Source organism: Micromesistius poutassou, assembly GCF_964030765.1.
Source record: "Micromesistius poutassou genome assembly, chromosome: 1".
NCBI classification, from domain to species: Eukaryota; Metazoa; Chordata; class Actinopteri; order Gadiformes; family Gadidae; genus Micromesistius; species Micromesistius poutassou.
This window is the reverse complement of record NC_140271.1, coordinates 14123353-14150077: the sequence shown is the minus strand read 5'-3', so window position 1 is coordinate 14150077 and position 26725 is coordinate 14123353. Positions and strand designations below refer to the sequence as shown.

At 49.3% G+C, this 26725-nt stretch overlaps 1 protein-coding gene across 1 annotated transcript in view; it reads left to right on the top strand.

Annotated features, from left to right (window-relative positions):
* Nucleotides 1–26358, top strand: part of grin2aa (glutamate receptor, ionotropic, N-methyl D-aspartate 2A, a) — a gene marked incomplete at both ends in the record, with an annotated part of 93052 nt that extends 66694 nt beyond the window's left edge. Inside the window, 10 exons of the mRNA XM_084488785.1 lie at nucleotides 1637–1839; nucleotides 5164–5335; nucleotides 5652–5805; nucleotides 6887–7012; nucleotides 7933–8162; nucleotides 14821–14981; nucleotides 18439–18528; nucleotides 19022–19119; nucleotides 21411–21649; nucleotides 24352–26358. Of these exons, the coding sequence (XP_084344911.1) occupies nucleotides 1637–1839; nucleotides 5164–5335; nucleotides 5652–5805; nucleotides 6887–7012; nucleotides 7933–8162; nucleotides 14821–14981; nucleotides 18439–18528; nucleotides 19022–19119; nucleotides 21411–21649; nucleotides 24352–26358 (3480 nt within the window). The remainder of the gene's footprint in view (nucleotides 1–1636; nucleotides 1840–5163; nucleotides 5336–5651; nucleotides 5806–6886; nucleotides 7013–7932; nucleotides 8163–14820; nucleotides 14982–18438; nucleotides 18529–19021; nucleotides 19120–21410; nucleotides 21650–24351) is intronic.
* Nucleotides 26359–26725: the final 367 nt, after the last annotated feature.

The window sequence follows — 26725 nt, the reverse complement described above, 5'->3', positions numbered from 1 at the left end:
CTCACGTATAAAAGTTGAATGACACTCCCCTGGTTCTTCCATAGTTGACAAGAGTGAGTGAGTAAGTGTGTGTGTGTGTGTGTGTGTGTCTACAAGGTTGTGTGTGTGTGTCTGCTAGAACTATTGACTGCACTCTAAAGAGTTGCTTAGTAGCTGAAGTTAGAAGTTACAGCAATGGAGAGGCGGGAGAGAGAGGGAGCGGGCGATGGATGAAAGAGAGCGGGGCAAGGGGTGGGAGAGGGGTGGAGCGATGATGGAGGAGAGAGGGTAAGAGAGGGTTGAGGGTGAACATTAACAATTGATAGTTTGAGTAAACCCTCAACGGCTGCATCTGTCTCCTTTCTTCACACACACCCAACACACACACACACACAAATGCACACTCACATACACACTCACTCACTCACACACACACACACACACACATACTTTTATAAAAAGCATCCATAAAGGGTGCAGCAACTTTATAGCTCCAGAAATCGAGCTGAATAATTGACTGAAAAGCGTTGCCATCATCCATGTTCTGTATGTGTAACATGTCACACACATCTAGTTCAATCCCACCATAAGTTGAAACGGTTGGTTCTTGACTTCCTCTTGCATCTTGCTGGCTGCTTTCAGGGATAATTGGGGGACTGAAAATCTTCAGCTGCAGTAAGAGTAAGACCCATCCAGCCTATTCCATCCTAACCAAGTGGCAGCCATGAAGCTCATGTGGAAGACACTAGCATGTAGTTCCAATAATAACCTATAGGTGGTTTGTGGTAGACACCATTATGTAGTTCCTATAGCGACCTATAGGTGGTTTGCTGTAGACACCAACATGTAGTGCCTTTAACGACCTATAGGTGGTTTTTGGTAGAGACAAACACGTAGTTCCTTTAACGACCTATAGGTGGTTTCCGGTAGAGACTAACATGTAGTTCCTTTAACGACCTATAGGTGGTTTTCGGTATTGACGAACATGTAGTTCCTATAACGACCTATTGGTGTTTTGCTGTAGAGACTAACATGTAGTTCCTTTAACGACCTATAGGTGGATTTCGGTAGAGGCTAACATGTAGTTCCTGTAACAACCTAAAGGTGGTTTGTGGTAGAGACTACCAAAGGGTCGAAACTAAAATGTAGTTGCAAGGAAAGTGTTCCATTGCTCTGCGGAGCAATGGAAGTTTTTATCCTAAATGTAATAAAGACTATAAATTTCACAGAGAAGAATATGTTTTTGCTTGACTGCCGACAGCGAAGAGAGCAAGAGTGTCGAAACAACATAAGACAGCGGCTATATTTTGAAACCAATCGTTGCCCATTGAATATTGTATGACTTTTGGCCAAAGACTACTGCGAAGCAGCCCTTTAATTCGCACACTCAACGTGCCAAATGCGCAACGCTTCCGCCGCTTGTTGCAGAAGAAACGCCAAACAATGACCCTCTGAAAGAAGTCAGCTCTCCACCCTCAGAACGGTCATGCATCACGGTCACCCCCTCCACATTGAGTTTAGTCTATGATCCCCAATGACGGACCTCCTCTCAGTGTACCCCCCCCCCCCCCTCCTCCTCCACCACCTCCTCCTCCTCCTCCTCCAACAGCAACAGAAGCAGGAGCGCTGATTCTGTGTCCCTGTGGTCCTCCGCTAGATGGGGAAGCTGGACAACCGGAGCCTGACCCTGAAGTACCCGGTGTGGCCGCGCTTCAACTCGTTCGGCGACGCCGAGATGGACGACAACCACCTGTCCATCGTCACGCTGGAGGAGAAGCCCTTCGTCATCGTGGAAGACGTGGAGAGGCTCACCGGCACCTGCATGAGGAACTCGGTGCCCTGCCGTAAACACATCAAGGAGTGAGTCCGGCCGCGCTCTGTGTGTGTGTGTGTGTGTGTGCGCGTGTGTGTGTGTGTGTGTGTGTGTGTGTGTGTGTGTGTGTGTGTGTGTGTGTGTGTGTGTGTGTGTGTGGTGTTAGGGTTGTTGTGCATTTTGCAATATTTCATTGTGTTTGGACACAATGTAAGACATTTTTAGGAATAAATGCTGGATTTAATATGTACAGTATATCTTTTTTCATCAATAATAATAATAATAAAAATAAAAAAAATACAATATAGGCACAATTTATGCTAGATCAATCACAGTCACTAATATGTTTTTTTTATTTTTATTGATATTTATCAGATTCCGGCTTGATCAGGTCAGATAAAATGATGATCCGTTGGGTACTGTGCAGTAATGATAGAGCAGTATTCCGTAAAGGCACATCATCAACATAAAACTATCGGATACATGGATTATTGGCCTCTTCTCCGGTCGGTTGTGAGGTACCATCCTTTATCTAGTGAAAAGTTAATCCAGTTATATTGGTTATATTCATCACCAACTCGCCTACTGAACCGAAAAGCAGATATGTGCATGAACAAGGATGCACAAGACTGCCCATTAAGTGATAGATGGATGTGATCATCCGTGCATGGCACGAGATGTGTACACATTTACAGAGTCGTCGTCATTATCTTTCACATATATACATTAGACGGTATGCATACATGTTTAATGTACACATAATGTACACAATGAGAGGGCTGATGAAGAGCTTATGGGGATGGGGGGGGGGGGGGGGGGGGAGGCGCTGGACGGCGTGTTCAACCTCTCTGTGCAGTGGGGCGGGGGGCTAATTCATCTCCAAGGAAGAAGACCTCCACACACGCACACACACACACACACACACACTGCCACACACTGCCACTCACTGCCACGGCCACATGTCCATCCTCTCACAGGCCAGTGAGTATTTAAGCAATAAGCCACGAGAGGCCGTGGTTTGCAGTGATTTGAGGACAGCTTGGGGCCGTTGTTAGGCACGAGGCGAAGCGTTACTAAAACGGTTAGCGTGGACTACCTCATGATTATGATTTCACAACATTCAAACACAGCAGCTTAAAATATTAATGTTATATTTATATTTTAAGTTTATCTTTATTAGTATTTCATTTGAGGTTATACGGTGACACTTGGATGCATTCTATTTTTTTCGTCTTTCACTTCTCACGGACTATCTCACGGATAAAAGCTTTCACGTCCAGAGTCTCCAGATCTTTCCGGGCCACAGACTCTGTGCGTCTGTGGCCTGTTTTCCTTTCACCCATCTCAAGGCGAGGTGTTTTCCAGGCCATGCCGAGCGTCACATAACCCTAACCCAGAACAGGGAGCTAAAACGGCTCTGTCCTAGATCCTGCCTGCACCCCATCGCAAAGCCGAAACTCTCTGAACACACAAGCCACTCCCGCTGTTATATACGTATTCATCTGTCCCTGCCACGTCTTCCGAGGTGAACCGTGATCTCTGGTGCAGGTCGGATGGTTAGCACGATGGTTAACACTCACCCTGTTGTTTAATGGCGACATGTCCCAACATTGATTGGGACCCTATTGTCTGTTACTAATTACTAATACTACTAATACTATTTTTACTACAATTGAGGCCTTTTTAAAATGAAATCTAACCCTACACAAAACTTCTCTCCTCCCAACTGTTTAATTTGTGATGGTTTAAGTCCAGCACTTGACACACACTCCTCATTCAGAGAGCTGCAGTTGATCTGACACATCAATTCTAGTGGTCTGAGGACTGATGTTCCCTCTCCAACCACTCTTGATCTCCATGAAGGTCTCTCTCTCTCTCTCTCTCTCTCTCTCTCTCTCTCTCTCTCTCTCTCTCTCTCTCTCTCCTCTCTTTCACTTCAACACACGTAGAGGAACTTGTGATTTGGTTTGCTCTCATGAGGGTTATTGACCCGCCACACACTCACTCTTACACACACACACACACACACACACACACACACACTCACTCCTTCTCCTCATTGGGTTCTTCTCTGTCCGTCCGTCCGTCCAGCACCGTAATTGGCTGGTGCAGCTAGCGTTTTCATCGCGGTGCGTGGGTTTGTGCACGCGTGTGCGTATCATTCATTGATCAGACAGTTTTGCTGCACAGGCTCCCACTTGGACTTCTAACTTCCACTGTTTGAAACAGATGAGAGAGTGAGAGAGAGATAGAGTGAGAGAGAGGGAGAGTGAGAGAGAGGGAGATAAAGAGAGAGAGAGAGAGAGAGAGAGAGGACAATAGTTCTGTTTATCCTTCCTCTCTTCTCAACTTCCCACTCCCCCTGTCTTGTTGTTCCCGCGCCGCCCCTCTTCCCTCTCTGGCGCATCTCTCCCCGTTCCCGTTGTCGCCGGCGTTCTCCTGCGGTACTCATAATAATATCCAGCCTGCCTCGGTCGCTCTGAGGAAAAGGTTCAAGCAATTTAGAAAATGCACGCTGACACCACATTCGTTCGCCTGCGTTCCTCTGTGACGGTTCGGACAGATTGCCCGTATCTTAAAGACTCCTGGAATGTTTGGTGGAGCGATTAAATGCAAATTAGACCATTTATTTTACTTTATTTCCGAGTCCTGGCATCTGGTGTGTTTGCACCCTTATCCGTGTAGAAACAGTCAGTGTTTTATTGCGAGTCGACTTGTTTGTTCACAAAGCTTCACACACAAAGTTAGCATTATCATAATTGTCTGAGAAATCATGAAATCATTAAACATGAAAGCTGTGGAAAGGGGAAAGGGAGAAGTTGAATGTTCCTTTTGTATGCATGATCCTCCTTTTTTTATATCACTCGATTTGAAAACTCTGTTGTCATTAAAACAACGATTTCTTTACTCTGATAGGGTGTAACCTATTTTGAATCTTTTCGCTTGGGAGAAGAGTTACGAGAGTATAGCGGCTAAGCTGCACAGCCACAGCTGCATGTCTGTCTGTCTGTCCGTCTGTCTGCTTTCTCTCTGTACGTGTCTCAATCTTTCTTGGGCTATCCTACTGCTCATTGTTCTTTCTTCATTTTAATGGACCTACTATTAAATATACAGTCATATTTCTCCCTATGAAGGTCACAAAGGCCTTACAAATATTTTGTTGGGGGGGATGGTCAGTTTGAAAAATAATGAATAATGGAAGTGATGCTTTGCATATAACTTTCAGTGCATGGGGACAGCCAAGTCTTGTCTTGCTGCAGAAGATTACTGCATTTCCATAAAATAACCGCGTTTCCCTCCCTCCCTCCCTCCCTCCCCCCCCCACCCTCCCCCCTCCCCTCCCCCTCTCCCTCCCTGTCACGCTTCCATAGTAACACCACTGAGGCTGGGGGCACGTACATCAAGAAGTGCTGCAAAGGTTTCTGCATTGACATCCTGAAGAAAATTGCTAAGTACGTGAAGTTCACCTACGACCTGTACCTGGTGACCAATGGAAAGCACGGGAAAAAGATCAACAACGTCTGGAACGGGATGGTGGGAGAGGTGAGCGGGGGACGGGGCATCCGGATGGGGGGGTTGGTTGGGGGAGGTTGAATGCGGGGGTGGAGGGGTGCAGCAAGTGCGTAGCCCCGCTTCCATTTCAACTCCACGCAGTGGGCTACTACGGTGGACATGCCTGTTTATTTTAGGATGAGTGTTATTGATCGTGTCTTCTGATTTCAAAAGCTGCTGCGAACCCCCTATTAACCTCTCTCTCTCTCTCTCTCTCTCTCTCTCTCTCGCTCCATCTCTCTCTCTCTCGCTCTCTCTCTCTCTCCCTCTCTCTACCTCTTTCTTTCTCTGTCTCTCTCTCTCCCAGGTGGTCTATAAGAAAGCTGTCATGGCCGTCGGGTCTCTGACGATCAATGAAGAGCGTTCTGAGGTCATCGATTTCTCCGTCCCGTTCGTGGAAACCGGGATCAGCGTCATGGTGTCCCGTAGCAACGGGACAGTCTCCCCTTCAGCCTTCCTTGGTAACCGTTGCTACGTACCCTAGCCCTTGCTTTATAGCCATCCCACTCGGCCCGAGGATTACCTTGTAATAATAGAGGAAGGATCTATGTGGATGTCTGTGTGTGTGTGTGTGTGTGTGTGTGTGTTTGAAAGTGTGTGTGTGTGTGTGTGTGTGTGTGTGTGTGTGTGTGTGTGTGTGTGTGTGTTTGTGTATGTTTGAAAGTGTGTGTGTTTGGTATGTTTGAATATGTTGGTGTGTGTGCTTATGTATGTATGTATGTGTGTGTGTGTGTGTGTGTGTGTGTGTGTTGTCTGTGTGTTGTCACCCCAGGAAAACTCCCATGATGCACTGTGACGTACATGCCCTACTGGAGGGGGTTGAGCAGAACAGTCTTCCTGTGCTGCTCTTCTCTTGCTGCAGAGAAACAATACAAACATACACACACACACACACACACCATGGGCAGGACCACCGTGCTCAGCCACTGCAGTGTGGCGCAGAGCGATACAACCAGCCCCAATGTACAGCAAGCACTTATTACTGGGAGAGGGGCAATTATAAGGCCTTAACATGGTACGCCCCCAAGATGGCACACACACACACACACACACACACACACACACACACACACACACACACACACACACACACACACAACCGCTCCCACTTGATGGCCTGTAGCCAGCAGCAGCTCCCAGACATTAGAGGAGGTTTAATCTCTGCAGCAGTGCTGTGGGCACAGAGGGAGGACAGGACTGCTGACACTAGGGCTTCACACGCCCACTCACACTGTCAAAGTGAGCCTGCTCATGTCTGTGCACGTGTGTGTGTGTGTGTGTGTGATAGTGTGTATGTGTGTTTTAGTGTGCGTGTGTGTGTGTGTGTGTGTGCTGGAAATCTCAGCAGCCATTTGTTATCTATGGTTTTCTTTCCCCGCGGTTTATTGTTCATTAGGTTTTTTCAGTGTCATTCAGCCGATTACAAAGTGACAGTGAGAGGAAATGAGACTAATTCCGAGGAAGAGCAGATATGAGCGATATTGACCACGCCGGTTCACATACTGAACGCTGCGCTTTCCTGTGCCTCTCTCTCCCCTCCAGAACCGTTTAGTGCATCGGTTTGGGTGATGATGTTTGTGATGCTGCTACTGGTTACGGCCATGGCCGTCTTCATGTTTGAGTACATCAGTCCTTTGGGCTTCAACCGGAACCTGGCACAGGGCAGAGGTAAGGTCCAATACACACACACACACACACACACACACAAGAACATTAGAGAATACTTTATATGCTGATATATCGATATTTTACTCATGCCATAAATGCATGTCAGGGCCAACTGATAACGTGAGCCAAAATGTTTTCTCTATTAGCAAATATAAACGTGTGCCGTCTTTTCACTCATCTCTATGAATTCAATTGGCCCCACTATGTGTCAACCTGAGAAAGGGCATCTCTCCTCGGGTGCTAGCGTTCTCCACCATTGACCCTTTTCCACCGACAGTACCAGCTCAACTCGCCTCGCCTCGACTTGGCCCGCCTTTTTTTGCGTTTCCATCGCCAAAAAAAGTACCTGGTACCTTGTACCTGGTACTTTTTTTAGTAGCACCTCCGTCGAGGTTCCAAGCGAGCTGAGCTGGTACTTTTGTGTGACGTAAACAGGCTGCTGGCTGCTGATTGGCCAGCGGCTAAGTGGCTGTAATTGGCTGCAAACAGGAATAATCACTCAAAGTTAAATTGTGTACGCCGTGGCTGGAGTCCACGGACCCGCTCCCGAGGGGGACACAGATCAGCGTTTCGCCTTGTGTGTCGCTCCTTTCCCGGGGCTAGAGTTAGGCTGCGTGTGGTTGTGTATCCGGTGTGGTTGTGTGTGTCCGGCGTTCCCGTCAAACCCTTTCCCGGGAATCAGGAAATAGTCTTGACCAGATTTCCCCGGGAACGGAACCAAACCAAGTCGTGCCGCACTAAGTCGTGGCGGGTTGAGCTAGTACTGTCGGTGGAAAAGCGGCACATGTATACTGTCCCTCGACCGCCACACCCTTACCCTATGCTCTTATTCTCTCCCTCCTCCATACACACACACACACACACACACACACACACACATACACACACACACACACACACACACACACACACACACACAGACCCCCATGGTCCCTCCTTCACCATGGGCAAGGCTGTGTGGCTGCTGTGGGGTCTCGTGTTCAACAACTCTGTGCCGGTGCAGAACCCAAAGGGCACCACCAGTAAGTTCATCGTGTCAGTGTGGGCCTTCTTCGCTGTCATCTTCCTGGCCTCCTACACTGCCAACCTGGCCGCCTTCATGATCCAGGAGGAATTCGTGGACCAGGTCACTGGCCTCTCCGACAACAAGGTAATGCAGAGCAGAGGGGGGGCAACGTTGATTGGTTGCCCTGTTCGGGGGGTGGACTGACCAATGCGCGGGGAGTCATTTCTTTATTTTTTGCACTGGCATTGACGGGACCTGGTTGAACTTTGAGTTTGATTTTCTGCGGTGTGTTTCTCGCCTTTAAGTCAACGTTACGAGCAAGCTTCTGGGTCTCAGCTGGTGATATTCTCCAGGTGTTCCTGAGTCACCACGAACCACGACGTATGTCTGGTACAGCAGGTCAGAGAACAGGGTGTGTGTAGATCCAGTCCAATTCGAGACCAAGCTACTATATCTCAGGGACGTAGGTTTCGACGTACAGGTGCCGAGCAGTAAACCGCTCACCGTGTGTCGCAGGATGTAGACAGCATCTGAACTCGGCCCGCCCAGCGTGGTCGAGTGTCGCGAGGTTCCATCCCATCCACACATGCATGCATCCTCACGTCACCAGTGTTTTTACAACCTGTGGGTCTCTTGTCACCGTCCAATGCCGTGCCGCTCGTGCTGTCCTCATGCCCTCCTGGAAGCCCGGGAAACCCGTTTCCCAGTCAGGTGTTCACCGTGGGAATCCCTGCTTTGCTTCCTCCGGCGTCCCAGCTTTCCCACCCGGGCGTTCTCCAGGTCATCTGGCCGTTTCTGGGAGCACATGAAGGCAGCATAGCTTTCTTATATGCGGAATTGTTAGTGGATCCATACTTCATCGCATCTGCATGCCTTTATCGGACTTTACGTCTCTGTATCTCTCCCTGCTTCTGCTCTTCTCTCTATGCGTCTGCCTTGCTGTCTCTCTCTCTTTCTCTCTCTCTGTCTCTCTGTCTCTCTGTCCTCCTGCCTTTCTGTCTCTCTGTCTCTCTCTCTCTGTCTCTCTGCCTCTCTCTTTCTGTCTCTCTGTCACTCTCTCTGTCTCTCTCTCTCTGTCTCTCTCTCTTTCCCTCTCTCTCTGCCTCGCTCTCTCTCTCTCTCTCTCTCCTTGTTTGCCATGTTCCATTCTAACCCATGCTCTCTCTCCCAGCTGTCTCCTGTGTTCAGTCTTTTAGTTGTATGCGTTTCTTCTTCTTATTCTTTATTTATTTATGTGTGTATTTATTTCTTAACCACGAGAGAGACTGTGGATTTGAAGCCACGCCCACATCGCTGGGTGTCCCGAGGTACCGGAGTCCAGACAGACAGATGAGCTGGTGTGTGTGGAGAGAGAGGCTGGGTCCGTCCAGCTCTCTGTCCCCCCTCCCCGCCCCGTCAGCCAGTGTACAGTATATATGGTGGTGCCGCCATGGAGGGGTGTTGACAAAGAATGGCCCGCTGTTGCTTCACGTGTGACGCACACACACACACACACACACACACACATACACACACACACACAAACACACACACACACAAACACACGCACCTGGACTTATTCATTGCTGAATTGACTTATGAAACTTCAGATTCTGGTCAAATGGATACACTGCTTTCATCAGGAGTACAGCACACACACACACACACACACACACACACACACACACACACACACACACACACACACTGAGGTTACCCAATTGTATTCATTTATTTTATTGTATTTTTTTATATCATGGGCTTTGTAACATAGTACAAAAACATTCAGTACCATAGAGAAAGAGGCAGCAACTCCCATGAGTGAGAATATCACAGGAGGATGATAGAAGGTGGATGGAGGGATGGATGTCTGGACGGATGGATGTAGTAGAGAGGAGACTTAGAGGGTTTGACCGAGGAAACAAGGGGACAGAGAGCGAGGAAACAAGGAGACAGATGGACTAGTAGAAAGAAACAGGAGGGCATGCAGGAGGAGTAACACACACACACACACACACACAACACACACACTGCAGTAGCCAGAGACAGACAGGGCACAGACGGAGACTGGACAGCAGGAGGCATGCGGATAGGAGCCAGGTTGACAGACGGGCAAGCTGAGCCGAGAAACCGGAGGGGCGAGAGAGAGAGGGACAGAGACAGAGAGGGGGAGAGAGAGAGAGAGAGAGAGAGAGAGAGAGCAGTGAGATGAGGGGAGGAGACAGGGAGGGTCAGACCACAGGAGCACGGCCAGAGATGCTAAATGACCGGACTTTAACCTGCGATCACGCCAAACCAGCGGTAGACACGGCCCTCCTCCTCCCAGCGCCGTTTCCCATCTCCGGCCCCGACAGCCAGCCCCACACACACACACACACGCACACGCACACACACTCACACGTACACACAAACATACAAAAAGCAGTGGTTCCCAACCTTTTTATTTTCCGGTGATTCCATGCCTAGGTCTGAAAATGTAATTAGACCCCAACTATAACTTTTTTGCGTCTGCTTCCACACAGATAGTATTCACCAAATCAACATCTGCTCCTCGATCTCACTGTGAACGTAATCACATCGTCACTCTCCCTCACACTAAGAGATTAGCAGCATCAGCAATCTCCTGCCACCCCCATATCATATCAGGGGACCCCACGTTGGATTGGCAACCACTGACACAACCTCAGGCCCATAATGCGATGTACAGAGGCAGCTTCTCATGTCCCCTTACACGTTCTGAAAAGGGATCTGTGCCATTCATACACTATAGTGAAAAGTGATGCAACCGGCACGTCACCTGTGTGTTAGAACACACCATAAGCAATGTGTTTGTCACCGCCAATGCTGCGTCACCACAAGTCTATAGGAACGTGTTTGATTTATACATACACGCGCACACACCCACACACATACACATGCACATACATATACACACACACAGAGGTGTACAATTCTCTTCTGGAATGGCATCAGTAGCAGGAACGTCCCTCGGGATTCTGTCCTTGTGATACGACCGCACGCACGCACCCACGCATGCGCACAGGCACACAGAGGTTATCATTAAGGTTCTCTTTTGTCCTTACCATGCCTTTAGTCAACATTAACACACATAGCATAATGATCTAAGTACATAATAATATCAACACATCTACAGACAGATGATGAGGCAGATGTTTGACAGGCACTAGTTCACACACAAACATACCCACACCCCCACCAGAGAGACATCAGAAGGGAGCTCATTTACAAAGCAGTGTCCAGGGAGCCATGGAGCATCTTGCTTAAGGACACACTGGGGAGATCCGTGCTCACTCAACTGATATCCTCGGTCAGAGCTCCTCACAACATGCTTATGTAACGCATGTTACCATGGTGCCTCAATACATTAACACAATTGCACACATCCCCGGCCACCCACACACACACACACACACACACACACACACACACACACACACACACACACACACTCCGTGAGGACACGCATTGATGCCGAGCGAAAGAGAGGGTTTCCATGAGGTGAACGTGTCCCGCCGGGGGCGGAGGAAACGACGGGCGCACATCCAAATGGCCACGTGCGTCCCCAAGGTAGTCAGTATCAGCCATCAGTTAAGGGCTCTTTATGGTCCCACGTTCACACAACGCAGTGAACGTGGGAGGGGTTACGGACCCCTTACGTCCTTGCATCCACCGCAAGGGCCTGACGTGTGCTCTTTTTCTCACTAAAACCCGATGCAGGACCATAAACGTTCACGACTACGTGTGAACGTGGGACCATAAAGAGCCCTTTAGCCATCAGCAACGTAGAATTGAAGACTCTTAACTATGAATGCCAACACAAAAGCTCCGCTCCGATTGTCGTGCCGCCTACATTTTTAAGCTTAACCAACGCAATGATTGGTATTTCTCGATCCGCCGTCCGCTCGTGTACCCCAGAGGTGAAAGCGTAAACAGTACGGGGAAAATCACGTTACGTCGTCGGCGCGCGTCCAAACGGGCATTGCGTACGGCGAGACTCTCCGACACAATTTCAAAAAACGGTTTGTTCCCTGATCTGATGATTCGGATCATTACACCAAAGGTAGATTGTTGCCATGGCTATCCGCATCCTCCTCCAGTACGCCTAGAGACGAGGAGACAAACTACGTTACGCTCCTCCGGCAGCGGCGCCACGGAGAGAGAGAGGGCGTCCGGGGACGGCAGAGGGAAGAGGGAGAGGGAAGAATGTGAAAGTGAAGAAGACAGAGAAATTCAGGGGAGACCTAGAGGGAGAGAGATGAGGAGAGAAATAAGCGAATTGCTACTCTGGGTCTGACCAGAACACGCTGTATAACCGAGCTGCAGAGGTGAGATAGAGTGGAGGAAATGGAAAATAAGCGGATTGGAGTGTTGTGCTAGGAAAGGGGGGGGGGGGGGGTGGGGGGGGTGGTGGAGGTGGCTGAGGCTGGCACAGTGCTGTTCTTAAAAACCCAAAGGGTCGTTATTATTCAGCATTATGATTTACTTTGACTGGTTTATTCTCAGAGTTCATCAAAGTAAAGAAAGGTGACTTATCAAGAAGGGCACAGCTTAGCATTGATGTTGGTGTGCACTTGGATTGCTTTTTCCTTGCAGTTCAGTTCACTGTAATACCAAATAGATGCACACTGATTGGAGAGGTTAAATAAAGGGTCATAAGCTGTTAAGTAAAAACATTTTGTTGTCTGAGACCAGTGTTTATCCTATTTCCGTTGTGTTATACAATAATTGCACCACTAACTAATGTCTCACACTGTCTTCATTTATATATGTGTGTGTGTGTGTGTGTGTGTGTGTGTGTGTTTGTTTGTATATGTGTGTGTGTTTGTGTGTGTGTGTGTGTGTATCTGTGTGTGTGTGTGTGTGTGTGTTTGTGTGTGTATATGTATGTATGTATGTATGTATGTATGTATGTGTGTGTGTGTGTGTGTGTGTGTGTGTGTGTGTGTGTGTGTGTGTGTGTGTGTGTTTGTGTGTGCAACTGTAGACACATGTATGTGGCCGTCTGTGTATGCATGTGTGTGTGTGCGTGTATGTATGTAGGTTTGTTTTCCACAGCCAACTTTGTCAGGTCAGTCATTGTAACTCCATTTGCATCTATGGGTGAAAATGAAAGTCCAAACATGACAGCTGCAACAGAATCACTACGATACAGTGCATCAGACATGACTGTTCTGCTTCTCTCTCACATGCTCTGACAAGGAAGGAACTGCAGCATTTCCCTTAGCGGGCCTAGCCTCCTCGGTCATCACTCTCTCTCTCACTCTGCTTTAGTGCAATTCTCTCTCTGCATCCACCATCGGCAGCGACAGATTATTTTTATACCACCCGACAGACCCGGCGCCATGTACATCAGAATGCTTCATGGAATTTGTTTGGTAGCGATACTATTGACTGGACTTTGACAGCGCTACAGATTTGCACTGTAAAATCTCAAATCACTGTAAATATACCTTAACCTGGGCTGATATAAAAAACAAATTGCCACATCTCGCATTGGAAAATGCAGTGGCAGTTTCAAACACAACAATATCTCCCCGTAATGTCAAATCATTTCAAGATGAATTACTGAGCGAAGACCAAAATAGTGTTCCTACCAACAAAATAACTAACATCACAATGCTCCAGGCTTCCAAAATGGCAGCGGTGATTGTGACGTACGAGCCCCCCAGGAAGATTTTCCGCGTCTGATCGTCGGACTGTCCACTCAATCCTCTCGCTTCCCGTATCCTGTATGAAACGCTACTCTTGTCTCGGGTCGTTTTTTGGACCTGCTCTAAGGATACGCCGCTGATTTGCTCACAGAGTGATGTTCCACCACTGTAGCTAAGGCTCCACCTCTGCAGCCAGGGTTGTGAGCTAGCACCACACACGGTGGGAACATCCACAACATTTAGACAGCCAGATCCTAGGTCATAGACATTGACGTTGGTAGTGATAGTTCAGCATTGCTCTAGCCTGCAGCCCATAGTACTTATGCCTCCAGTTATTCGTAATGCGTCCAGTTATTCGTAATGCATTCAGTTATTCGTAATGTGTCCAGTTATTTGTAATGCATTCAATTATTCGTAATGCGTCCAGTTATTTGTAATGCGTTCAGTTATTCGTAATGCGTCCAGTTAATCGTAATGCGTCGTTATTCGTAATGTATCTGATGGTATCTAATGTGTCCAGTTATTTAAAAAAAAAAACAGTTATTCATGAAGCGTTCAGTTATTCCTAAAGTGTTCTGTTATTCCAAAATAAATCAGTTATTCGTTATACTTCCAGTGCTTTCCTGCTGCTCCCAGTTGTTCCTTGCCAGACCAACAGATTATCAGAAAAAAGCCTTTTCGGTTTTCTGCTTGACAATAACTACGTTTCAAATGGGTATTGTTTATTGTGATGCTACATCCTATGTTTTAATAATCACCAAATATCGATTTGAAATTTATGTGACCATTATTAAATAAGAACAATTATACTGTACTTTGAAAAAGGTTGCTATCACAATAAACTCTAACCATCTCGTACAGATTCAAAAGACCATCCCGTTGCAAATTCAAAAGACCGACAAACACACACACACACACACACACACACACACACACACACACACACACACACACACACACACACACACACACACACACACACACACACACAAAATGCACATGCACACAGCATTGTTCCTCTCTCATTGCCTCTCTCGTCCCCTCTCTCTCTCTCTCTCTCCTGCTCTCTCTTTTTCTCTCTCACTTTTTGGTTCTCTCCCCATCTCCTGCCCCCCCCCCGCCCCTCTTCAACCTCCTCCCACCTGCTGCAGTTCCAGAACCCGTACGCCTACTCCCCCCCCTTCCGCTTCGGCACCGTGCCCAACGGCTCCACCGAAAGGAACATCCGCAAGAACTACCCGGACATGCACCAGTACATGGTCAAGTACCACCAGACCGGTGTGGTCGACGCGCTCGTCAGCCTAAAGACCGGGTAGGGAACCCGTCCGGGTCCAGTATCACAGCCGGCTCCGTGTGTGTTTTCTCAGCGCGTGTTGTCTTATGAGTGTGCGTTTGTGTTTGGTTTGTCACCGTACGCTTGTAGGTTTTTTTTTTCTGTTTCAGATGGAGGAAGGTAGGCTGATGGTATATAATTGTGATACATTTGTGTGTGCTTGTGTGTGTGTGTGGTGTGTGGTGTGTGGTGTGTGTGTGTGTGTGTGTGTGTTTGTGCATGCCCATGTGGTTGTGTGTGTGTGGGTGTGTGTGAAAGAGGGCTCCCATCACTCTGGGGATGAATGGGCCTTGTGACTGGGAACAGCGGAGGTTATTTTTAACCCAGGTCTCTATAATTGCACCAGCGTGCTCCCTGTGTGTGTGTGTGTGTGTGTGTGTGTGTGTGTGTGTGTGTGTGTGTGTGTGTGTGTGTGTGTGTGTGTGTGTGTGTGTGTGTGTGTGTGTGTGTGTGTGTGAATGTGTGTACACGCGTGCATACCTGCCTGTGTGTTCTGGGGGCGGAGAGAGCAACACAATGAGCAGCATCGACGTGTCACGGCCGAAGACGTTGTTGCACAGTGATTTCCGGGCCCTTCTCCTGCCCATCCTCCTCCCCCCCCCCCCCCACTCCTCCGACCCCAGCAGCAGTTGGCTCACGGTCCACCAGTACCACAGGTATTTGACTCAGGCTGTGCAAGCAGAGGGTGAGATTGAGGTCGAAGGAGCGCACGCAGGAGGAGAAGGACACGGAGGATGAAGGGATGAATCCAGGAGAAGGGGATTGGTTACGTCCAGGCGACCACATCAGCCCGATTGGTTATCAAGCTGTTTGTATTGCGTCTTCATTCAAAACACCCACCTGTCGTCAGCACGTGAGATGGAGTGTGTGTCGTGTAGATGCTCATTCACCTACACGTTGTTAATATTAATAACCAATGGATGGATCTTAACAGCCTAGATACCACACATGAGGAATCCATGATATCCACACGCACAAACACACACACAAACACGCACACGCTGAAGTATTCACGTGTGCTGAGCATGCAGTGAATAATACCCGCATTGATGACTCTGTTGTGCGGTATTAACAGACGATCAATGTTTCGATGGTTTGGATTATCTGTGATCGCGTCTAATCCCATCTGGCTTAACACACACAACCTGTCACAGGGCCCAATATCAACCACAAGCTGCTCGAAAGCCTCAGTCTGTGGCGGGCGCATTGTTCCCCGGGACAACGGTGCTCGCAAGAGGGCCCATCGTAACATATCTGTCACAGTCACGACACCGCCTGCAACCGGTTCTAGTGCGATTCAAGGGAACCGGAGCTGGGTTCTAATCCTGACTGTCGGGTGGTTTGTGAAGACTGATCCAGCTCCTCCTCCTCCCTGCCTTGACAGTGGAAAACCGCGTCGCCGTCACATGTTGTTATCTCATTGTGATCAACAGTAACAGATCAACTCGATGTTGCAGTGTGGAGATTTCCCCAACCAGCGGGCCCCGTTGGAATGACGTGTGGCTACTGTAGTAGAGGCTTTAAAGTCTAAAACCTCTCCCATGGTTCGGAGTGGGCAGCTGACAACCCCCCCGACAGAAGAGCTTCTTCACACGTCGTGACACTTTGGCCCCGGCCCCGCCGCGCTTTGGACGGATCCGATGCAGCATGTGCCGCCGGGTTTAAAGAATAAAAAGGCTTTTTTTTTGTAAAGAAAGCCCGGGCAGAGAGGAGGAGGAGGAGGAGCAGGAGTGGCAGACGGAGGGTGACGTCCAAACGGTGCCCGCCATGGGAGGACAGATGGCTGCGTGTCCCCCCCTGATGCTCTGAGGCTTCCGGGGGACTAAAGAGGGAGATTAGCAGTGCTGGACGGCGGCGACGGAGACGGCGGCTGCGGCTTTACTTGTATAAAAATGAAGCTTGCGACGGATCCATGGTGATCAGATCATTGTGATCCTTCCTCAGAGTGCTGGGAGCGGGGGGGAATAACATGCTACTGCCACGCACATCCCTAAGTGAGGAGCGGTGACACACACACACACACACACACACATACATACATACACACACTCAAAAACACAGACGCATTTGTGTGCAAAACACAGCGAGGACACACGAGCGAACAAATAGGAGCTTGGCGCGTGGTGTGCTTCTGTGTGCGTTAGCGCTGGGTTGCTGTGTTCAGACAGAAGCCAGGGCGCTTGATGCAGAAACCAGCCCTGAGTTAAGCTAATTACACACAGCTAGAGCTATCGACTGGGAGCCTGTGTTCCAGGGCTGGATCTGACATTCAGTAAATGCCAGCCAGTTGCTGCACCATTAGCAGGGGCCCTTGTGTGTGTGTGTGTGTGTGTGTGTGTGTGTGTGTGTGTGTGTGTGTGTGTGTGTGTGTGTGTGTGTGTGTGTGTGTGCTGACATGCAAGCGACCGAAGACATGGCTTGGTGACAGCATCACTTACATTGGAAATGTCTGTGTCCACACACACACACACACACACACACACACACACACAGGCAAAGTCTATCTCTTATTTAACCTAGCCTTCTGGCATTGGTCTATATCGCCTGATATGGATATGTAAGCTTAAACTTACTTCAAGTGCCAGCCTGAAGGCCTGGGTGGGGTGGGGGGTACGTCACACCAGCCGGCAGCAACGTGAACAGTCCAGAGCTTGGGTGGCTGTAGTCTTTTGTGATTGTCTGTGCTTTCCTAAGGCCTCCGCTGTCCTCACCACCCTCTGGAGGGCCCTGGTGCTCCTGGTAAGCGGCTGCCGTACCAGGGGCTGGTAATGGAGCCCAGAGAGGCTGGCTCTCCATTGTTCACCTGTAGAAGTTACTGAGAGTTTGGACAGACTATGCCGAACCTCCGGAGGCATAGGTGCATTTGGGGGCAGCTTTTACTGCCACATCCGCTTGCCTGGACCCAGGTGAGGTCAACGTTGCCCGACACACCGAGGATCTTGAAGCGGGAGAACTTGCTCCACATCTCCACCGTCGACGTGAACGGGGGGCGTGACCCCCAGCCACCCCCTCCACCCCCCACCAGTGCTTCCTGAAGTCCAAGCTCATCTCTTTAGTCGTGCATACGTTGAGCGAGCAAGAGGTGGCTGTCCTGGCACCGTGTGTCTTGCATGCATGCTTACTGTCATCCTCGTTTTGTTTTAGCGTTAGAGGTCACCGGCTCTGTCCTCTGTGGTATAAAAATGTGTCCGGCTTCCAGCCTTTTTTCTCCCTGCTCTCTTTTCACTCTTCTTCTTTTTCCAGCGCCTCCCTTTCCTCTGTCCTATTTACCTCCTTTGTCTCTCCCCTCTCCACCGCCTTTTATGTTCCCTAAGTCCCTCTGCCTTTTAATGTCCTACATGCACCCGCTTCACAGACTGACTTCCCCCCCCTTCCATCTCTCCCGTTCTCCTCGACTCTTCTCTCTCCTCCTGCTTCTCCGTCGTCGCGGCTACAGGAAGCTGGACGCCTTCATCTACGACGCGGCCGTGCTCAACTACATGGCGGGCCGCGACGAGGGCTGTAAGCTGGTGACCATCGGCAGCGGGTAAACAGCCCCGGAACCCTTCGCTCGTGTCTGTTTGTGTGTGTGTGTGTGTGTGTCAGGCTGTGTGTGTGTGTGTGTGTGTGTGTGTGCGTGTGTGTGTGTGTGTGTGCGTGTGCATGCGTGCGTGCATCAGGCTGTATGTGTGTGTGTGTGTGTGTGTCCCCACTCACATACACAACAGCACTTATTGTGGAGAATGTTTTTGTTAACACACACACACCTTTGAGAGTAAGCCCCCGGGTGAGCCTGCCGGAGGCTGCCCTCCCCAATACTGTGTGCGGAGTTTGAAACCCTCCTGATGTTTCACCTGCGATTTTCTGCTTGTTTGTTTGTGTGTGTTTGTTGGTGTGTGTATCTGGTTTTGGTGTCGGTGTGTTTGTGATCTGTGTGTTTGTGATCTGTGTGTCTGTGTGTGTTTCTGTGCATGTGTGTGTCTACATGTGTGCTGGGTGTGTGTGTGTTTGTTTGCATTTATGTTGACACACTTGTGCAGGTATATCTTTGCTACCACCGGCTACGGCATTGCTCTGCAGAAAGGATCCTACTGGAAACGGCAAGTAGACCTCGCCATTCTGGCCATTATCGGAGACGGTGAGTGAAGACACGCACACGCATACGCACATGCACACGCACTGCAGCACATGCACACACGCACAGACTTAAACACAAATAAGCCACCAGTAGCGTGTGGTTGTTTGCCGATAACACAAAGGAAATAGGGTGAATTATAAATAGTCCTTTGATCTTCCTCTCAACACAGAAGGCTGATTCAAACACAGGCCGCAGTGTGTTATTCTCATATATTCCTCTCTTTCTCTAGCCCCAGCTCTGTGTGTATGTGTGTGTTTGTGTGTGTGTGTGTGTATGTGTGTGTGTGTGTGTGTGCGTGACTGTGTGCATCCATGTCAAAAACATACTTAATACAGAAGACGCAGAAGTCCTTAAATAAACTATTTCCTTCTACACAAAAATGTAGGCAGGGAGACAGAGAGGAAGAGAGAGAGAGACAGAGGAAGAGGCAGATCGAGACAGAGAGGAAGAGGCAGAGAGAGACTGAGAGGGGACGAGGCAGACAGACAGGAAGAGGCAGAGAGAGACAAAGAGAGCGAGTCCAGCTTTTAGTGATTGACTCATTTGCATGTTATACTCCTAAGCACTAAGCCTTATTCAGAGCCACTCACATTAAGAGAAGTGGCTTGATTAAATGAACATTGGTGTCACGATCATCCGTCTTGAATGAGTCCTATCAGTCTCTTTGACCGCCTTGCTCCGTCACGCTAATCTACTTCTCATTATTTTGGTTAATTCTTTCTTCTGAGGTTTTGAAGGCGGCAGCTATTTATGGTCTGCCCCATTAATATTCCTGGCTAATGAAGGCAGGCTTCCCACAAGCCCTTGCAAAAACTACAAGTCTATATTTGGTCGTCACAGCATTTGTCTTGTTAGTCTTGACTCTTGACTCTCGTAAGAGTTACCTCCCTATTAGGATCAACGTAATTCAATATTCTGCACCTTGGCCTGTGTGTGTGTGTGTGTGTGTGTGTGTGTAACAGAGAAATGAATAAGCCAACAAAGGAAATTGGTGAGATAGTATGTACATAGCGAAATAGAAAAATAAAACGCAGAGAAAATGAAAGGGAAAGATGGAGAGAGAGAGAGAGAGAGAGAGAGAGAGAGAGAGAGAGAGAGAGAGAGAGAGAAAGAGAGAGAGAGAGAAAGAGAGAGAGATAGTGAGAGAGAGAGAGAAAGAGAGAGAGGGAGAGAGCAAGAGAGAGAGACAGAGAGGGGGGAGCCCTTGATCATATGACAGTGACTCAGTGTGTCGGCAGATGCTGCTTGATCAGACTCACCGGGGGGGCGTGGGGGGGGGGGGCATATGGCCTCAGCAGACGAGCAAAGACACCCCTTAGAGGAAGAGAGACGGGGAGAGGAAGGGAAAGAGGCTGTGCATCAAAGGTGAAGAAAAGCACGAAAGGCAGGGTGACAGATTTAAGCTGCGCTGATATGGCCCACACATACACGCACACACACGCTCATGCACACACACGCAAACAAACTTACAACCTTGCTGCAACTGGGCTGCCACCGGCTGCTCTTTCCGTGTGTTGTTTAAACCAGCCCTCATTTTTTAATGTGGTACAAGTAAAAAATCCAATAAACATAATAATAAATCGTAATAACGAATTGCCGATAGCAGCTTTCATACACTTCTACAGAAGAGCTTTGCTATCCACCCTTCCTTTGATTCCACTGGGGAATAGCAACTCAGCAACTGTACGGTGACGAATCTCAATGATGGCGGGAACAGAGGGTTTTGTCCTGTCTGTGGATCCCCCCCACCCCCTTAGATTACCCAAGGCCTCTGGGCAAATACCCAAATGTCTTTGCCTAGAGGCCAGCCTAGTGAGCCGGGCCCAGGCTGACCCAAACTGGATCAGCTGAACGTCACACAGGCGTAGGAACCAGAAGCATTAGAGTGGATGTGCATGGGGGAGCGAGACCCAGGGAGATGGAGCCCGACGCGGGCCCACACCAGGTCCCTCTCCCTGGGCTTTCTCCCTCCCGTCCCCCTCTTGCACCGGGGTACTGGATCCTGCCTGTGTCTTATTATCAGAGGGGCGTGACAGGGTGACAGAACACTGTCGACATTGATGGACACCGACCACAGCTACAGAGCAATGAATCACCCAAGCACCATGCCCCGGCCATCAGCACACGCACACTCCCCCCCCCCCTCCCCACCCTGACCCCCACCCGACCCACCCCCCCCCCCCCACACACACACACACACACACACACACACACACACACACACACACACAAACACACCGCCCCAACACCGCCCCAACACCTGCATCCCTGCGTCCTCTGCCCCGCCCCAGGTGAGATGGAGGAACTGGAGGCCCAGTGGCTGACGGGGATCTGCCACAACGAGAAGAACGAGGTGATGTCCAGCCAGCTGGACGTGGACAACATGGCGGGGGTGTTCTACATGCTGGCCACGGCCATGGGCCTCTCCCTCATCACCTTCGTGTCCGAGCACCTCTTCTACTGGAGGCTGCGCTACTGCTTCACAGGCGTGTGCACGGGCACGCCCGGCCTGCTCTTCTCCATCAGCAGGGTAAGAGGACCTTCATGAGGCCGATGTTGTGTTCGTCATAATGTGTATTCAACACAACATGATGATGATATGATGTTATTGATCCCCATCATTAGGGTTAGAAGACATTCATAATGTTAATATTATTCATCATAATATGTCTTATATGTCTCTTCCCAATCAGCAGGGTCATAGTCAATAATAAGCATGATATTAATATTAATAATAACAAATGTCTTGTAGGCTTAATGTTTAGCTTCCATTTTGCACCAGTTCTAAGCCAAATGTAGACGCTCATTCCCTATTCCCTGTATATCGAACACTACATAATACACTCTTTTAATTAAATTAATGTTTTAATCATTTGCAGATTCAATAGAGTCCCAGACTCTATTGAATGTCAGCGAAAAACCGCAGCGCATCATGAGAGATAGCAGGGAAATATGGATGCATCAGTTCACTTATTTTAGTTTATATTCATTATGGCTATTAAGTACTGCACTATGTTGGAAACCAGATTTGTACACTCGCTTTTCAGACAACAGTGCAAAAATGGTGACACCCTAAGTAGTCTAACTATATAGGACACAAGAGGACCAACGGGAACAGAGTGGTAGTGTTCTATAAGGAGAAGGATGTGCATTCTGAGATTGTGGTTTTCATTGTGTACGAGTGTTCATGTCCGAGGCCAGAGTGCACACACAGCGTCGTTGGAACTGCATTGCAGGACACCCAATTATGCAACCCCATTTAATGGGGTTGCATAATTGGGGTCAAGCAAATCCGACAGTGTTTTTTATTTTTTCTGCGTCAGTGTGATGGGCCGCGCACGTGCTTACACAACACATACAACACACGTGCACGCTTAATGAGACACAGCGAGCGCCAAACTAAGGAATCCAGAAGGTCAGACTTGTTTTTAATTGAATAGACGGTGCATGGAGGTGATCACATGGAAGCAGAGATACTGCAGAGGCGAGAGAGAGAGAGAGAGAGAGAGAGAGAGAGAGAGAGAGAGAGAGAGAGAGAGAGAGAGAGAGAGAGAGAGAGAGAGAGAGAGAGAGAGAGAGAGAGAGAGAGAGAGAGAGCATGAGAAAGAGAGAGAGAGAGAGAGAGAGAGAGAGACAGACAGAGAGAGAGAGAGAGAGAGAGAGAGACAGAGAGAGAGAGTCAGAGTGAGCATGAGAGAGAGGGAGATGGAGAGAGAGATGGAAGACTTAGTGGGTTGGAAGAGTTTGTCTGGGGGGAATATTTGCTCCAATGGTAGATCACGATGCAGCCTATCAGTGAAAATAGATGTCTATTTGTAGTCTTTTTTTATTTTCTCGGGGGGTAGGGGATGGGGTGAGATCACGTCTATTCTCTCTCGGTGTGCTGAGAGAGAAAAATCTTCTTCATGGCCCCGGCTGAGAGCTGAAGGCATGGACGTGCATGCCTAAATGCACTGCAGTGTTTCTGCGGTGTCCTGGGGAGGGTGCCTCAACACAGTGTAGGGGGGGGTGGGGGGGTTGGTGGTGGGGATAACACAGTAAGGGGGGGAGGCCTTAACACATTGAGGGGGGGAGCCTTAACGCAGTGAGGAGGCTGCCTTAAAGGAAAACTTCTGGATTTTTAAACCTCAACGCTATTTTCCGACAATTTTGGATCTCAGGGATTAATGCTGAAAAATGCTGTTTTTGAAATTGGTCTTGTATCAAGGGAGGCAATCCTTTGTGGCAATAGCGCCAGATCAATTTAGGGCTTGTTTTTGCCACTGACTGGGTCAGACTACAGTATATTATATCATTATGGAAAGGATCCCTACAGAGAAATAAAAGGTTTTCTCTACTGTTGCTTCATACGTTTGTTATTGTGTGTAACCAAGTCTCGCAGAAGGGGGGGGGGGGGGGGCTCAAGATGAGATTTTGTTGGTGTCATGGTGGATAGTGTAGCTAAGTGTTATCTTAAAGATTCGGGGGAAGAAGAGATGAGATTGTTCGAACAATAGGGGAATGTTGTGCAACAACAAACAATGAGATTTCTTGAGCGAGCCTTTGTTGGGGTTCTTTCTTAGCTATAGTAAGGCAATCAAATATTCATATATATATATATATATATATATATATTGATGCCCATGAACGAAATACAGAAGTGGGAGGGAGGTGTGTTTGAGGGCTTTGCTTTGCTTTGTTTGGATAATTGCTTTCCTGATGATTTTCTGAGTCTGTGACTTAATGCTAGTTTAAGCACAATTTCCAATCATAAAAATGACCTAAAATTGTATGTTTAGTTAGTTAGTGCTGTTTCCCCTCAGCGTACATTTCTGTGAGTACCGTCTAAATTGCGTCTAAGATGTGGAACAAAGCGACCTACAGAATAAATGTGTTTCAAGTGAAAATTCCTCCCCAGCTGGGAGAGAATAAAGAATAATTCACCATGGACTCAATTTTGCATTTAATATTCTAATGGATAAAGTTGATGATAAAATCTGAGTTGGTTCCAATTACTATGATTTGCTGAGTCACTACCGCTTCAATAACAGTCAAAACACTTCATTGGTTTAAAGTACAGAGCTTGAATCGGCTCTGCGAGAGTAGAGTTTTAAACTAAGTAATCATTTTCCCATTTGCCTTTTCTCCATTCCTCGTCCCCCCATCTTCATCCGTTTTTATTTGTTATTCCATCCCTTCTTTCTCTACCCTTCCATTGGCCATCCCACTCCCCATCCATCCGTCCCCGTGCAGGGCATCTGGAGTTGTATCCACGGCGTCCACATCGACATGAAGAAGAAGACGGACCTGGACTTCAGCCCGCAGGCCAACATGCTGAAGCTCATCAAGTCGGCCAAACAGATGACCAACATGTCCAACCTGGGCAGCTCCCGCATGAACTCACCCAAGCGGGAGTTCATGCACTCGGCGGGCCCCATGATCATGGACATGATGGCGGAGAAGGGCAACTTCATCTACGCCGACAACCGCAGCTACGCGCCCAAAGACGTGATCTACGGGGACACGGGGGACCTGCAGTCCTACCTCTCCAACCGCCACAAGGACCACCTCAACAACTACATCTTCCAGGGGGGACAGCACCCGCTGACCCTGAACGACGCCAACCCCAACTCGGTGGAGGTGGCGGTGAGCGCCGACGCCGCCCAGACCAATGCCAAGCCCCCCCGGACCCTGTGGAAGAAGTCGGTGGACACGCTGCGCACCGGGCCGCCGGGCGCCGCGCCCATGCCCGACATGCTGATGCCCGACCCGCGCATGTCCATGAAGACCCAGCGGTACCTCCCCGAGGACGCCGCCCACTCCGACATCTCGGACTGCTCCAGCCGGGCGGCCTCCTACAAGGACCCAGATAACAACAAGCACCTCAAGTCCAAGGACAACTTAAAAAAAAGATCGGTGACGTCGAAATACCCCAGGGATTGCAGCGAGGTGGAGCTGTCCTACTTAAAGACTAAGCAGGTCGGCGCCGGCCCCATCCAGGCCGGCAGAGGAGGAGGAGGAGTAGGAGGAGAAAAAATATACACCATCGACTCTGACCGAGAACTCAGTCTGCACTCGGATCCCCTTCACTACCGCGAGAGCCGGGGCCTGGCCGCGGATGACCTGGACTACCCGGAGATGTACTCGGACCACAACGACAACTACAGGAAGTGCGACCAGCCCATCATACACCTCAACTCTTCCCCCCTGCACCACACAGACTCTGACCTCCTCCCCGACAACGCCTACCCCAAACACTACAACATGAAAGAGAAAAACCGCCCTCTGTCCCCGCATGAGTCCAACGATCGCTACAAACAGACCCACTGTCGTTCCTGTTTGTCTAAAGTGACCCCCGGCTACCCGGGCGGACCGACCTACACCCCCGCCGCCTCCACCTCCGCCGCCGCCGCCAACACCCGCTCCCCTTACAACCGCTGCGAGGCCTGTCTGCACACGGCCAACCTCTACGACATCAGCGAGGATCAGCTGCTGGCTGACGCCCTGCTCAACCCCAGCATGCACCATCAGCAGCAGCAGCAGCAGCAGCAGCAGCAGCAGCAGCAGCCGCTGGACGAAATGTTCGGGCTGTACTGGCCGCAGACAGACGGGCCGCACGTCCAGAAACGAAACCGGCTGAGGCTAAGCCGCCAGCACTCCTTCGACAACATCATGCTGGAGAAGCCCAAGGACTCGGACCTGGGGCGCCCGGCGCGCAGCGTCAGCCTGAAGGAGAAGGACCGCTTCCTGGACTCGGTGTCTGACACGCCCTACGCCAACCTCTTCAGCATGCGCCCCTACTCCGGCCGGCTGTTCGGCACCGGCTCCAAGTCCATGATGTTCAACCACAACCTGGAGGAGAGCAAGAGGAGCAAGTCCCTTTACCCGGAGCACGGCTCGGACAACCCTTTCATGAGCCACTCCCTGCGGGAGGACCCCAGCAGCAGACTGATCCACGGCCGCAGCTCCTCTGATATTTACAAACAGCTGGCTGCCTCCTCGTCGGTCTCCGCCCTGGGCGTGGCGCCGCTCAAAACGCGCAACGACGCGAACAATCTGCGCTCCTCCGTCAAGTCCACGACCTCATACTGCTCACGAGACGGACGGATAGCCAACGACATGTACAATGCAGAGCATGCAATGCCTTATTCTGCCAATAAGACTGGCGCTTACCCGGCAACGCGAGGCGTCCTAAACTCAGCCCAGTTCAGTAATAGACGGGTCTATAAGAAAATCCCCAGTCTGGAGTCAGACGTTTAGTTGAGATGGGAAAAAAAAAGGAAAAAATGTTTGATCTCCTCCTACTTACTCTTCTCTGGGTTTGTATTATAGTTTATCTTATCCACTTAGGGTCGCAATAGCCACACAACTTTTTTTGTCCCTTCTTCTCTTCGAACAACCTAATCTGAAAGAACTACAACACTTCTACTATTGCTACGTCTAAAACTACAAATACTCCTCTCTTTGCAGATGATATCATGGTTTTCGTTCATACTCTCATAATATCAACGAGTTGGCTGCATGGCTGGCACTCTTACATTAGGTTTCCTGGTAGGGTGAGAATTGATGGAGCGTTAGAGCATCAGCCTAGCTCATTCATAACGAGAGGGACAACAAAATGCATCGT